General features: G+C 37.2%; 1 protein-coding gene across 2 annotated transcripts in view; it reads left to right on the top strand.

The window, feature by feature from the left end:
* Window positions 1–244: 244 nt before the first annotated feature.
* The window catches only part of LOC110442711 (acid phosphatase type 7-like), a 30064-nt gene continuing 15249 nt past the window's right edge, over window positions 245–15059 (top strand). For both annotated transcript variants that reach the window (XM_021486446.1, XM_021486447.1), the window contains exons 1-4: window positions 245–665; window positions 12148–12356; window positions 12858–12950; window positions 13321–13470. In XM_021486446.1, the coding sequence (XP_021342121.1) occupies window positions 560–665; window positions 12148–12356; window positions 12858–12950; window positions 13321–13470 (558 nt within the window). In that variant the 5' untranslated portion in view covers window positions 245–559. The remainder of the gene's footprint in view (window positions 666–12147; window positions 12357–12857; window positions 12951–13320; window positions 13471–15059) is intronic.

The raw sequence follows: 15059 nt of genomic DNA, 5'->3' as shown, positions 1-15059 counted from the left end.
AGCATTTTCTTACATCTTTCTCGCTTATAGTGAAAAATACAGGTATTGTTTTAAGGAATTGAAATATTCAATGTAATTTTGGGCCACTCAAATTCTGACTTCAAAAGTAAAAAGGGTGTGTCAACCTTTGACCAATGGAAAAAAATACCAAAATCTCGGTAAGCCTCGTTATGATGTCACAAAACGAAAGCACTCGGTTTGACCAGACTCTCTAGATCTATTCGGCGTAGCTTGGGAATCGGTCAATGTGAAAGTAGCTTCTGCGCATGTCGGACCGGAATGGAAAATATTACCGTTGACATTTCCACAGCGCATGTAATCTTTTGTGGCGTGCGACAGCTGGCGAGATATACGACATCAGTGTCACACACGACATGGGTTAGGGTAGACAGGAGTGAACGGGGATACACAAGGGATATATCTTGAGCTGTTTATTAAAGCGGATAGATCAGAGGACCACCTGTAACCAACAGGTGGCTTACTTCCCAACTAGTCTGTATACTAACTGCAGATAGCATAGTACTGTTGATATTGTTATTTACTCATTATCTTCTCCATAATGCGGACAAGTATGGCAGCCTCCACGTTAGTGCTTTTGTTAGGCATGATTTACACGTGTGTGGTCGCGAATCACAACGACAGCAGACCCGCGCACGAGATCGAGGGTAAGTTTACATGACATCATCGGGCTAATACATTTGTTAATTTTCACGAAAACGAGAAAAATAGTTCTGTGATATGTACAAGTGTATATATGCATTTCTGTCTTTTTGGATTGATTTCATTCACAGGAAAATGAAATTCTGTCAAAACTTAATAATAACAGTAATAAAAACACCTATAATATAAGCATATTATACTCACTGGTGGGCTTTTGTTTTGTTTTACTGTTATATTTAATTTTTGACGATATCAGACTCCTGTGATCTCATTGTAGTCTGAGCTAACTGAAGAGCCATGCAGATCATATTGTATGTAAGACATTTTGGGCTAGCTGAAGTGTCTATCGGCTGTTTGATGGAACAACCATCTAATGTAGTTTCAATGCATGGAGACTGTCATCATTTTAAGCCAGTATTTACAGTGGAAAACATATTCTTTTTTTGAATTCTGTAATTATGTTTAACTAACATGAGAATATAAAATACAAAAATGTACTCTTCATTACTTGTACAGTACATATTTGTTATATGTGCGTATGTTAAGGAGTGTCTGAATAGAAAAATGTGTTTAAAAACATATAACAAATCATATTGCACATGAGCTGTGCCCTCTAAAAAAAAATGATGAAGGGCGTGCCAGAAAACTGCCAAAAATAGTAAATAACCCCCACTGGACTTCAGTAACTAAACTCACTCAGTATACGGGAAACTTTCATCTATAAATCAAACATCGATAGCTACCAGCGAAATCCATATTTGCCCATGCAGTCTTAATTTCACTCTTCGAAAAACATATATCATTGGTATATAATATTGTGTACTTATATTGGCAATTATGATGAATTCACCCACATATCACAGAGATCTTAAAGGGAAAAAGTTGAAGTGCAGCGAAAATTCCTTATGAACAGTATGGTGTTTGTTTTATTGCCAAACATCACAATGTAAATGGTTTAATACATGTAAGCCCTGGAATCTGAAGCCAGTTATTCTTCAATTACATTATGGATATCGAATAAAGTTAATTTTGGTAGCTTTGTAAAAAAAAAAAAATGAGAGTATAGATATTTGAGCATTACACCATGTTATTTGTAAGATATAAAATATGCCAGTCCAGCTGTGTGAATTAACACTTATTATAAGTTCAGAACTATGGAGACTGTTCTGTCCAGCTGCTGTTGCTACTTGGTCAGTACATGTGTAGTAGGTAGCTGCCGGTTACTGTCCAGCTGCTGTTGCTACTTGGTCAGTACATTTGTAGTAGGTAGCTGCCGGTTACTGTCCAGCTGTTGTCCCACAACAGCCCCTGGCAGGAGTCAGTACTGTAATTAAATCTGAACTACCATATCTATAGCAGATCATGTGTAAGATTAAAGTTATTATTATTATAATTTATACCCATGACCTAAGGCTCCTAAACTTTGACCCCTGCCATCCTGTTACCGGGTCACAGACTGTAGCATACAATTACTTAAAGTGGTGTTTTTTGGTCTCATAAAAAATTGATGATGAAGTAGTGATTAGATTACATGGGTAAATTGTGTAAGACACACTAATGACTATTACTGATAGGGATCCCTCCTCACTAATAGTTTATTGATTATCATCTTAATAGGGTAAACTGTACAGGTACAGTACTGGGTGGGGCTACTCCCTCAGGATTGAGACATATCTGTTCTGCTGTAGTAGCACCAGACTATCAAATGGTGGTCCTGAACTGGCAATTACATTGATGACTTAAAGCTATGACCAGAGAGATGAACATGTATCTGCCAACACTTTTAGTTATAATTTTGTTTGCTTTTTTCGTTACAGATATTTATGGCTTAAATATAATCACAGTGTCTGTTATATTACATAAATATATCTATATATATGATATATTATGAGTTGATTTGAAATGTTTGGTAATACCTGTATTTTCGTTATTTGAGCTGGGGAAGTTAGGTGTTGTTGGTGGTTGTTTATAAAAAGGTGTATTGCGTCAGTGGCAGCAGATGTGTGAAGGTTGTGTAACCTGGTCTTGATATCAAAGTTAATCTGCCATGGCAGCTGGTCTATATATTTAATATCCACACAAAGCTTTGAATAATCATTATTTTAATTTTTCTTCTCTCCATTTTGACGCATTTTCAATTTGGAAGTACTGTATTACCATTTTACAGATATTAGAAATTAGCGCATGAATTAAAGATAAATACAACAATGCAAAATTAATTTTCACATGATTTTATGATAAAAAATGTAGGGCCAAGAAGTTAGTGTATACATATAAAACTTTAGTTAATAACAGTATAAGGTACAGTAAAACAGTGATGTATATATTTTGGAGACTGGTAACTTAAACAGCACATGAGAGAAATCTATAGCATGTCACTTCTGTATGTAGGGGGAAATGTTCACTTATAACCATGAACTCAGCGAGTTCTCCATTTGACACCAGTGTATCTATCTAAATTAAGTTAGTGATGGTGTCAACTTAACATGGACTGACTTCCCCAGTGCCATCTCATTGGCCAATAAAAATAAAAGCTCGTTTTCGAAACGAAAATTACACAAGCCTTAAGCTTATAGTTGTCTGCCCAATAAAACTCAATTAGCATACGTTATATGAAAATTACTATGGACAGGGTAAGTGTCTCATTTGAGGTTAAGTTTAAAACAGGAAAGAGAATAGTGTGCTTCCACCAGGGATCGAACCTGCGATCTCCACTAGGTTCCTAGTCAGACGCTTTACCACTGAGCTAAAGGGAAATTACCTCTAGCTCAAAGCTAGAAGGCGACCGTAATACATGTACAATTAAAAACCTGCCACACTATTCCCCCCTTTTAAAATGTGTTCGCCCTCGAACACCACGACCCAGGTTCTAACTCCCTGTCACCACAGGGAGGGCAACATATCTAACAGGAAAGAGAATAGTGTACTTCCACCAGGGATAGAACCCTCGATCTCCAGGTTCCTAGTCGGACACTCTACCACTAAGCTTAATGGAAATCCCCTCCAGCTCGAAGCTAGAAGGCAACCGAAATCCTAGACAATCAAAATCTGCCACAAGTTTAAAGACGAGCAAGGGTAAGCGTTTCAGCTGAGTTTGAAAGATAGGGTAATTAAGTCACTAAGTGACTCTTCTGAGTTTGAGTTAGGAGTTTTTGGTATACATATTCATCTCTGATTGAGTCTTACTACCAATTGACATTGACAGACTTTTTAATGAGGTAAAAGGTGTCACAATCTTCTTTTGTACACCAAGTTGAAAATATCCAGAGAAGTTTTTGAAATGTTTTAAAGCAAGATGCTTCAAAGCAAATGAATAGTGAAAAGCAAAGCTCAGTTTCTAAATAGAAATAGTTCAAGTTAAGCAAAATTACCTGGGGTAAAAGTATTTTACCTTTTAAATGTGACATGAAAATCATTCAGCTTTCCAGTACTATAATTCTGAAAATGCTCCAGTAGTTAACCATCATGTACAAATGTACATTTGTACTTTCATTCAAAAACAAAAATAATACAAATGAATAAGATTAGTTTGACATAAAAAATAGTATACATCATGTAAATATTGCCTAGCTTTATTAAAATACCATTTATTTTGAGAAAAATAGTTAAGTACTTTGAAGGAAGTGTGTTTACGTTAAAAACACTTTCTCAGAAAATAACAAATTGGTAATAAATTAATAAGTTTCTGTGATACTACGTCAGATTACATCGATGTGGTGGCAGCATCATGACCCGAGGGTAACATGTAAGGCCAGGTCCTGTTGGTTAGGGAATGGGCAATGGTACCCAGGTAGGACCCATGGGATTCCCTTGGCTATAAGTCTCGGGATAAGACTTCATGTAGGTGAGAGTAGAGTAACGGCCCATAATACCATGGCAAAAACACTGCCTTACTGGCAGCTAGATGGATAACCCGTGGACTTGCTCAATAATGTTAAGCGGCATTGAGTGTGGCTAGATGGATGCCTGCTCACTTGTTAAAAATTGCCGACAACAATATAAAATTGTCTACTACAACACTGTTAATTGTCTGTGACACCAGTCATTGTAAAGGAAGTAGTTACCAGGGTGTAATATTCTACTAATGCCTTGAACTACTTTGTAAGGGTAAGTGACCATTGTCAGTATAAGGTATTTACAATGAAAATATTGGTCAGGCTAGTGTTCGTTTGTCAAAATCTACCTGCAGGCTTGTCAGTGCTCTAAATATGAAGTTGAACCCCCCTAAGTAATAATACAGTGATTGGTATGTGTTCACACCTATCTCCTTCAACCTTGCCATAAAGAAACCAGTGAAATTTCTCTAGGCTTCGGTATCACAAACGTACTTAAGCTGAGATTTGAGTTCGAACTCAAGAACTCAAGCTCTGCGTCCGTATTTCGTTATCACAAACTAAAACTCAGATCAAAGCCTCAAGCTGAGCTCAAAAAGCTGAGACTGCCCAAGAGCAGACTTAAGTTCGAACTCAAGCTCCAGAACGAAACTGTTTGCTTTAAAATGACACTTGTCCTGTGCTTTGTATCAGTGGAGTCATTAATCCATAGACTTAGTAGAAGAAAGAGCAAGTGATCAATTCCTCTATATAAACACTTGAGTTAAGCCTTAATATACTTCAGCTGAAACCTGCCGAGTCTACAGAGTAAAACCATACTATAAACTAGAACTTGTTAGGTCCACCGAAATATTTAATACCGACAGAAGTTGTTGTCCATCTTTTGTCAAGAAAAATAGAGATTTTCATGACATATAAGTTTTGACAAACTTAACTTGTTTATGGCGGGGTGAGGAGGTCAAGTGACTCATGCAAGTCTGTAAGAAGGGTAGGATAAGTTTGAGATAGGAGCAGCATGATAAGTAACTTACATGAGTTAGAGTTAGGAGGAGAAGGATAAGTACTCGCCTGAGTTTGAGATAGGAAGGGTAAGATAAGTAACTTACATGAGTTTGAGTTAGGAGGAGAAGGATAATTACTCGCCTGAGTTTGAGATAGGAAGGGTAAGATAAGTAACTTACATGAGTTTGAGTTAGGAGGAGAAGGATAAGTACTCGCCTGAGTTTGAGATAGGAAGGGTAAGATAAGTAACTTACATGAGTTTGAGTTAGGAGGAGAAGGATAATTACTCGCCTGAGTTTGAGATAGGAAGGGTAAGATAAGTAACTTACATGAGTTTGAGTTAGGAGGAGAAGGATAAATACTCGCCTGAGTTTGAGATAGGAGGGGTAAGATAAGTAACTTACATGAGTTTCAGTTAGGAGGAGAAGGATAAGTAATCGCCTGAGTTTGAGATAGGAGGGGTAAGATAAGTAACTTACATGAGTTTGAGTTAGGAGGAGGGGATAAGTACTCGCCTGAGTTTGAGATAGGAGGGGTAAGATAAGTAACTTACATGAGCTTGACTTAGGAGGGATAGTGTAAGAAACTCACCTGAAGTTGAGCTGGGGAGGGTCTGAGTTAAAACTCACATAAGTAAGGAGAGGTAGGATCTTTAGTTAAGATTCATAGGGATAGGATAGTAACTAAAGTGTTAAGAAGAGTACTGAATAAGTAACTCATCTGAGTTGGGAAGATTAGGATAAGTCTCCCATCTCTGAAGTTGAGTTAGGGGGTCTAGAATAACTCACTTTAGTTGAATTAGGATAGATAGGATCTGAGTTTTAGTAAAGAGGGGATAGGATAAATTTCTGATATATGTCATGTGAGTCAGTTTGAGTAAGCAGGGCTCACATACACTTCTGAGTTTCGGTTTGGAGCGCTATTTAAGAATTTAGTCATTAATCTGATGGTGAATCTCTAAAAATGACATTGACAGAGTTTTTGGCTGCTGTAAAAAGCATTAAAACTGATGTACATACATGCTTTTTTCATGGTATGCAAACTTATTCAATTTCTATATTCCATGTGAAGAAAGCTCTTCGGTAAAGTAACATTGTGTTCAAGACCTGAACTCTTTTCTGTCTAATAACGCATTTCTCTCATCATTTTTACAGATTTTGCATCTAAAATGTATGCAAACCTTTGGACTTTTCAATCAAGCTCCAAGAAAAGTATTTATGTTCTATATTTTTACAATTTCATATGCTATACATTGCCTTATGGATAACTGTAAGAAATTTAAGTTCAACTCTCTTAATCAAATTTTTAATAGAATTACTTGTGAACTTGACTTTATCTTAAAATGAACACTGTCTTCTTTAAAGTCTTAATTTAAGGCAGTATTTTTAAATCAATTTATATTTATTTTTTCTGTGTGTTATGCTGTTATCTATTTTACATCTGTGTCTTTACCTTTGATACTTTACCATACAGCATTGTTCTTATTGTTATCAATTTTGTAATTTTGGACCCTCAAGTTTATTAATTTGAACTGATAAATTAACGATAAAAAAACTTTAACCATAAATCTGAATTTTCCGTTAGCCATAGTCAATTAATTTCATTATCAAAAAATTTAAAATGGCTTTGGTAATGTCTTTTAAACAAGTTGTCATAAAATATGTACCTGCCTAGCGGTGTAGAGGTATCAGTTCTGTAGTTAGTGTACCATAACGCCTCAATCAAAGGTCTCATCTAGAATGAGAAAACCTGAAGGCTAAATCCACAATTTCACTTTTACCTGTGCTGTATTCTCAGTTTGTTCAAATTTTATTTATAGTTTGTTCTATTCATCAATGTTATCTCTGCCGAGCTGAATATGACTTTAGTTGACCGTCATCAGTGTAGGTACCCCGAACATATGAAATGCCTTTTAACATTGAAATCTTTAGGATCCTGTTGGCAGATATAAATTGATGCTAAAATGTGTGTACTGTAGGTGAGTGGGTACCTGTATTTGTAATGGATGTTTAAAAGCATGAAAAGAAATGTTTCCCATAATAAAAAACTAGATTACACTCTGATTTGAACCTGGAAAGTGTTATCTTTCTGCTGTTATTTGACAGAAGCAAGTGTCAGTGGAGCTGTCGGTGTCAATTATTATAAGAACTAAGGAATATTTACTGACTTTGACACTGCTGAGTGAGTGAGTGAGTGGCTTATCAGGGGAACGAGAAAGAACTTGTCCATTTTCATTGTCAGGCCAGTGAAGTTTACAGTTATACTTTCTCTACCTAATTTTACGAAAGCTTACCTAATTTTACAAAAGCCTGTTACTACATAGATTGGGAAAGTATAACAAAGTTTTGGTTGACATTAGGAAGATATTCCTTGGGAAATGAAGCACCTTTTCTGCCTGGGGAAAAAGTGGGTACAAAGTCAATGTGGCTTTAAACCTACCTGATATACATCATCTTCTTTTCCCTTCAAGACATTGTGATAGACTCCAGATAGTGAGTGAGCACCTTCCAATCTGGTTCAGGCTGCTGTCTAAACTGGTATGCGTCGCTCCTCATCCAAGAGGGTTTTCTTCTGCATCAAACAGTCTAATGATAAAGTCAGAAGATTCAGCACAAAAGCGAATAAAAGAAAATTCAGCCATTTTTCTGAAGGGGCAGCAAAAGAAAAAACAGGATGAATAAATTGAGTAGACTACACATGAATGTATTCATTTGTCATTATCTGTGGTTATTTCTGACTAATCAATGCAAATATATTCCGCAATATAACTTTTGAGTTGATCTGGTAGTCGGTCATGAATGTCTGGGGTTGTTTACAGAATGTGTGTTGGCACTAGGACCATATAACTCCAGGGTTTATATTCACTTCTGTTCTCTGCATCCCAGTAGTATATATTGTATGTCATGACAAAATTGAAGGTTCTGTATGAGTAAACCAATAAAAGCAAGTGTGTAGTAATATTTTAACAGTGCTTTTATTGAATCATGCAAACATTTTTAGTTGGTACTGTTATCTAGTGGCACTGCAACACAAATGTAATACTAATTTCTAATGTAAAAAAATGAGGGTGAAAATTCAGGACAGTCTACCTGCAGAATAAGTGGATTTGTCAAGTATTTACTACGACTCTAGTTAGTGTGTTCCTGTATCCTTCTATTGTTGTCCTGTACCTACATTATTGTAATCGCTGATATTAAAGTCCTTCATATTAAACGTTATATTGGGTTTTATATTAGCAGTATTATTGATACAACCTCAGACTGTACTGTTCACAAATTATTGTGTTAAAAAATTATGGTAGAAATTTCCAGAAATGTAACATTTAGCTAAATGTCGCCTAACAAGAGTTTCCTTTGGGACATGTGACAGAGGCAGAAATCAATATCACATGCTGATGAGGACATGACTCAAAGTGGTCCCCTGTGGGCTGTAACAGGTGGCAGCCATACCAGGCTGTTACAGTCTGTAGCTAGCTGTAGGCACACAAACAATTTGTCACTTACTAGAGAAATTTTCCTCAATTAATTGCCACTCTGGTTGTATCCTCAAACATACATGACCATATCATGACTGTGAATATGAATATTGGTTGCTGCAATGTATGCACACAATATTTATTTAAACTTTGTATAAAATGTGAGATCTTTATTAATGCTTCCAGGTTAAACAATTGTATACCTGCTAAACTTTATGTACACTTGTAGAAGTTGTTTTTATATTTAACACACAACTAAATCTTTTTTTGACAGATTAATAAAGTCTGATTTATACCATTAAAATTCTGACAAAGAACTTTTATTGCAAACAAATATACAAAGCATAATAATATTATGTATTACTTTTTGTCATATAAACATCATAGTATATACACAGTCTGTGGGTTATATAAGTATATACTGAAAGCTATGTTCACTGTCTGTGTGTTGTATACACTATCTGTGTGTTGTATACACTGTCTGTGTGTTGTATACACTGTCTGTGTGTTGTATATACTGTCTATGTGTTGTATACACTGTCTGTGTGTTGTATACACTGTCTGTGTGTTGTATATACTGTCTTTGTGTTTTATACACTGTCTGTGTGTTGTATATACTGTCTGTGTGGTGTATACACTGTTTGTGTGTTGTATACACTGTCTGTGTGTTGTATACACTGCCTATGTGTTGTATACACTGCCTATGTGTTGTATACACTGTCTGTGTGTTGTATACACTGTCTGTGTGTTGTATACACTGTCTGTGTGTTGTATATACTGTCTGTGTGTTGTATATACTGTCTGTGTGTTGTATATACTGTCTTTGTGTTGTATATACTGTCTGTGTGTTGTATACAATGTCTTTGTGTTGTATACACTGTTTGTGTGTTTTATACACTGTCTGTGTGTTGTATATACTGTCTTTGTGGTGTATACACTGTCTGTGTGTTTTATACACTGTCTGTGTGTTGTATATACTGTCTGTGTGGTGTATACACTGTTTGTGTGTTTTATACACAGTCTGTGTGTTGTATACACTGTCTGTGTGTTGTATATACTGTCTTGTGTTTTATACACTGTTTGTGTGTTGTATATACTGTCTGTGTGTTGTATACACTGTCTGTGTGTTGTATATACTGTCTTTGTGTTTTATACACTGTTTGTGTGTTGTATATACTGTCTGTGTGTTGTATACACTGTCTGTGTGTTGTATATACTGTTTTTGTGTTTTATACACTGTTTGTGTGTTGTATATACTGTCTGTGTGTTGTATATACTGTCTTTGTGTTTTATACACTGTCTGTGTGTTGTATATACTGTCTGTGTGTTGTATACACTGTCTGTGTGTTGTATATACTGTCTTTGTGTTTTATACACTGTTTGTGTGTTTTATACACTGTCTGTGTGGTGTATACACTGTTTGGGTGTTTTATACACTGTCTGTGTGTTGTATACACTGTCTGTGTGTTGTATATACTGTCTTTGTGTTTTATACACTGTCTGTGTGTTGTATATACTGTCTGTGTGGTGTATACACTGTCTGTGTGTTGTATATACTGTCTTTGTGTTTTATACACTGTCTGTGTGTTGTATATACTGTCTGTGTGTTGTATACACTGTCTGTGTGTTGTATATACTGTCTTTGTGTTTTATACACTGTTTGTGTGTTGTATACACTGTCTGTGTGTTGTATATACTGTCTTTGTGTTTTATACACTGTCTGTGTGTTGTATATACTGTCTGTGTGGTGTTTACACTGTTTGTATGTTTTATACACTGTCTGTGTGGTAATACTGTGTATGTGGTATATACACAAAATGTTATCTATACTTTCTGGGATATATATACCATCTGTGTGGTATATACACAAACTGTTATATATACGGTCTGTGTTGTAAACACTGTCTGTGTGTTGTATATATATACTGTCTTTGTGTTGTATATATACTGTCTGTGTGGTGTATACACTGTTTGTGTGTTTCATACACTGTCTGTGTCGTAATACTGTGTATGTGGTATATACACAAAATGTTATATATACTGTCTGTGTGGTATATACACTGTTTCTGTGGTATATACACTGTTTGTGTGTTGTATATACTGTATTTGTGTTTTATACACTGTCTGTGTGTTGTATATACTGTCTGTGTGGTGTATCCACTGTTTGTGTGTTTCATACACTGTCTGTGTCGTAATACTGTGTATGTGGTATATACACAAAATGTTATCTATACTTTCCAGGTTATATATACCATCTGTGTGGTATACACAAAATATATATACTGTCTGTGTGGTATATACACTGTCTTTGTGGTATATACACTGTCTGTGTGTATGTACATACAATTTTATATATACCGTCTGTGTGTGATATACACTGTCTGTGTTATATACTATCTGTGTGGTATGTACACAAACTGTTATATATACTGTCTGTGTGGTATATACACTGTCTGTGTGGTATATACACTGTCTTTGTGGTATTATACACTGTCTTTGTGGTATATACACTGTCTGTGTTATATACTATCTGTGTGGTATGTACACAAAATGTTATATATACTGTCTGTGTGTTATATTCACTGTCTTGTGCTATATATATAGTCTGTTTCTCGGGCCTGTAACTGAAGGGTTGCGGGTTTGAGTTGCAGCACGGTACTATGTTGTATCTTTGAGCAAGATACTTTAGTCCGCTTGTTCCAGTCTACTCAGCTGTAAATGAGTACGTGGTTGGGCAGTGCTAGAATTGTTGAATGCTAGCTGTGAGCGATGAAATGGCAGCACCGGCTGTATGCTCCCCAGGGAGTTGAGAAAGATATTGGCTGGTTGCAAAGGCCATATAACCACAGATAATCATTTGTGAACCGATTTGAGACAACCTACGAACTAGGTTATGATCAAGTGGTATATAACAACCTCAAATTATTATTATTATTAATTTCTGTGATGTATACACAAAATGTTATATATACTGTCTGTGTGGTATATACACAAAATGTTATATTGACTGTCTGTGTGTTATATTATTATATACATGTAAACTATGTGGTAAATATACAAAAGGTTATATATATATAACTGTGTGTTATACACACTGTGTGGTACATGAATCTAAACAAAATGTCATATATTATACAAACTGTGTCCATTACTTAATGTAAGGTTTGCTTATTTCAGTGCCATGTCGACCGGAACAGGTACACATTGCTTATGGTGACACAACCTCGGAGGTGGTGGTTATGTGGGCGACACAAGAAGAGTGCACCACATCAGTCGGATACGGTACTGACCCTTGGGGCCTGACCAACACTGTCCCTGGTCAGATGTCACATTTTACAGACCTCAATAAACAGGGGCTACAGTGTCTACACAGGGTCAAACTGCAGGTAAAGCTACAATTATGATAATGTTATAATGTTACACTATGGTACATGTGCAATCAATATCATAACATAACAAAAACAGTAAGGTTATACAGGTAAACTACCTCATACTGTAGGCATGTCAGATTATACAGGTAACTACCTCACACTGTAGGTAAGTCAGATTATACAGGTAACTACCTCACACTGTAGGCATGTCAGATTATACAGGTTACTAACTCACAATGTATACATATCAGATTATACAGGTAACTACCTCACTGTAGGTAAGTCGGATTATACAGGTAACTACCTCACACTGTAGACATGTCAACTAAGTAACTCACTTAGTAAATATGTCTAATTATACAGGTTACTACATGACACTGTAGGCATGTCTGATTATACAGTCAAGTAATTGATTCAAGACATCTCTGTTGTAACTATTTAGTAATAGAGGTGTATAGGGAAGGGAGATTATTTGATTAGTTACAGGGTTTGTAAGTTTGAATTATTGTATTTCAGGGGTTGACACCAGAAACAAACTACTTCTACCGGCCAATCAGTGAAGGCATTAGCAGTGGGCCATTTTACTTCAAGACTCCCCCTGGTGGCCAGGTGAGTTAGCAGACAAATATTCACAAATGAAAAAAAAAATCCTGGCTATTAACTTTGCAAGTAAAAATGAAAAAAGTTGCCATCAGAAAAATATAAAATATAAATATCAACAGCTGATATACCAGCAGTAACGAGGTAAAGCAATTCAAGGTAGAGAACAAATTTACAAATGGCCCATTTTAGTACGGGTAATATTGATATTTGGAGGTCAGTGAAGCCTTTGTTAAATAACAAAGTACAGTAGTACTTAAATCACCTCTGATACGATGACAGTACAATGTATTTGTTACTCACTGATATAGCATCGATGACTGATCATAGTGTTAATATCTATAAGATTAATAGAGACTTTTTTGTATTTTGTGTGTAGTCCTGGGAGCCGGAGTTCCTTGTGTATGGAGACCTGGGGGTTGAATCAGACAGTGTACCCTACCTTAACAATGAGGTTCTAGGGGGCAACTACACAGCTGTCCTACATGTGGGCGACTTTGGGTACAACCTGATGGACCAAGACGGACAGGTATGTACTCACAGAGGACCAGGGGTTGGAGGGGGTCTATAAAGGAGGGGGCTGAAGAAAGGGAAGGGGCACTAGGGGAGCTTCAGGGGATATGATTGGACAACAGAAGGTTACATGAGATAGGGAGGGACAAGAGGATGGTATTGGGGATAAAATAGAACAAAGATGAGGGTGCCAGGAGGAGTGAGGGACAACAAATAAGGGTGCTGCATGGATATAAGATAAGACAATAGAAGATGGTGTCGGGTATAGTGAGGGACAACAGGGGAGGGAGCTGAGGATAGAAGGTGAAAAAAGGTAAGGTTATTAAGGGTATAGTTAGTGACAATAGGTTAGGTTGTTAGGTATAGCTAGGGGCAATAGGGAAGGGGGCTGGGGATAGTTAGTGACAATAGGTTAGGCTGTTAGGTATAGCTAGGGGCAATAGGGGAGGGGGCTTGGGATATATAGTGGCAATAGGTTAGGTTGTTAGGTATAGCTAGGGGCAATAGGGGAGGGGGCTGGGGATAGTTAGTGACAATATGTTAGGTTGTTAGGTATAGCTAGGGGCAATAGGGGAGGGGGCTGGGGATAGTTAGTGACAATAGGTTAGGTTGTTAGGTATAGCTAGGGGCAATAGGGGAGGGGGCTGGGGATAGTTAGTGACAATAGGTTAGGTAGTTAGGTATAGTTAGGGGCATTAGGGGAGGGGCTTGGGATAGATAGTGACAATAGGTAAGGTTGTTAGGTATAGCTAGGGGCAATATGGGAGGGGGCTGGGGATATATAGTGACAATAGTTTAGGTTGTTAGATATAGTTAGGGGCATTAGGGGAGGGGCTTGGGATAGATAGTGACAATAGGTTAGGTTGTTAGGTATAGCTAGGGGCCATATGGAAGAGGGCTGGGGATATAAAGTGTCAATAGGTTAGGTTGTTAGGTATAGCTAGGGGCCATATGGAAGAGGGCTGGGGATATAAAGTGTCAATAGGTTAGGTTGTTAGGTATAGCTAGGGGCAATATGGGAGGGGGCTTGGGATATATAGTGACAATAGTTTAGGTTGTTAGATATAGTTAGGGGCATTAGGGGAGGGGCTTGGGATAGATAGGGACAATAGGTTAGGTTGTTAGGTATAGTTAGGAGCATTAGGGGAAGGGGCTTGGAATAGATAGTGACAATAGGTTAGGTTGTTAGGTATAGCTAGGGGCCATATGGAAGAGGGCTGGGGATATAAAGTGACAATAGGTTAGGTTGTTAGGTATAGCTAGGGGCATTAGGGGAGGGGGCTTGGGATAGATAGTGGCAATAGGTTAGGTTGTTAGGTACAGTTAGGGGCATTAGGGGAGGGTGCTGGGGATATATAGTGACAATAGGTGAGGTTGTTAGGTATAGCTAGGGGCCATATGGAAGGGGGCTGGGGATATAAAGTGACAATAGGTTAGGTTGTGAGGTATAGCTAGGGGCCATAGGGAAGAGGGCTGGGGATATAAATTGACCATAGGTTAGGTTGTTAGGTATAGTTAGGGGCATTAGGGGAGGGGCTGGGGATAGATAGTGACAATAGGTTAGGTTGTTAGGTATAGCTAGGGGTCATATGGAAGAGGGGGCGG

This window comes from Mizuhopecten yessoensis, unplaced genomic scaffold (genome assembly GCF_002113885.1).
Source record: "Mizuhopecten yessoensis strain PY_sf001 unplaced genomic scaffold, ASM211388v2 scaffold716293, whole genome shotgun sequence".
NCBI lineage: Eukaryota > Metazoa > Mollusca > Bivalvia > Pectinida > Pectinidae > Mizuhopecten > Mizuhopecten yessoensis.
The sequence above is the reverse complement of the archived record's forward strand: the minus strand, read 5'-3'. Positions and strand labels throughout refer to the sequence as shown.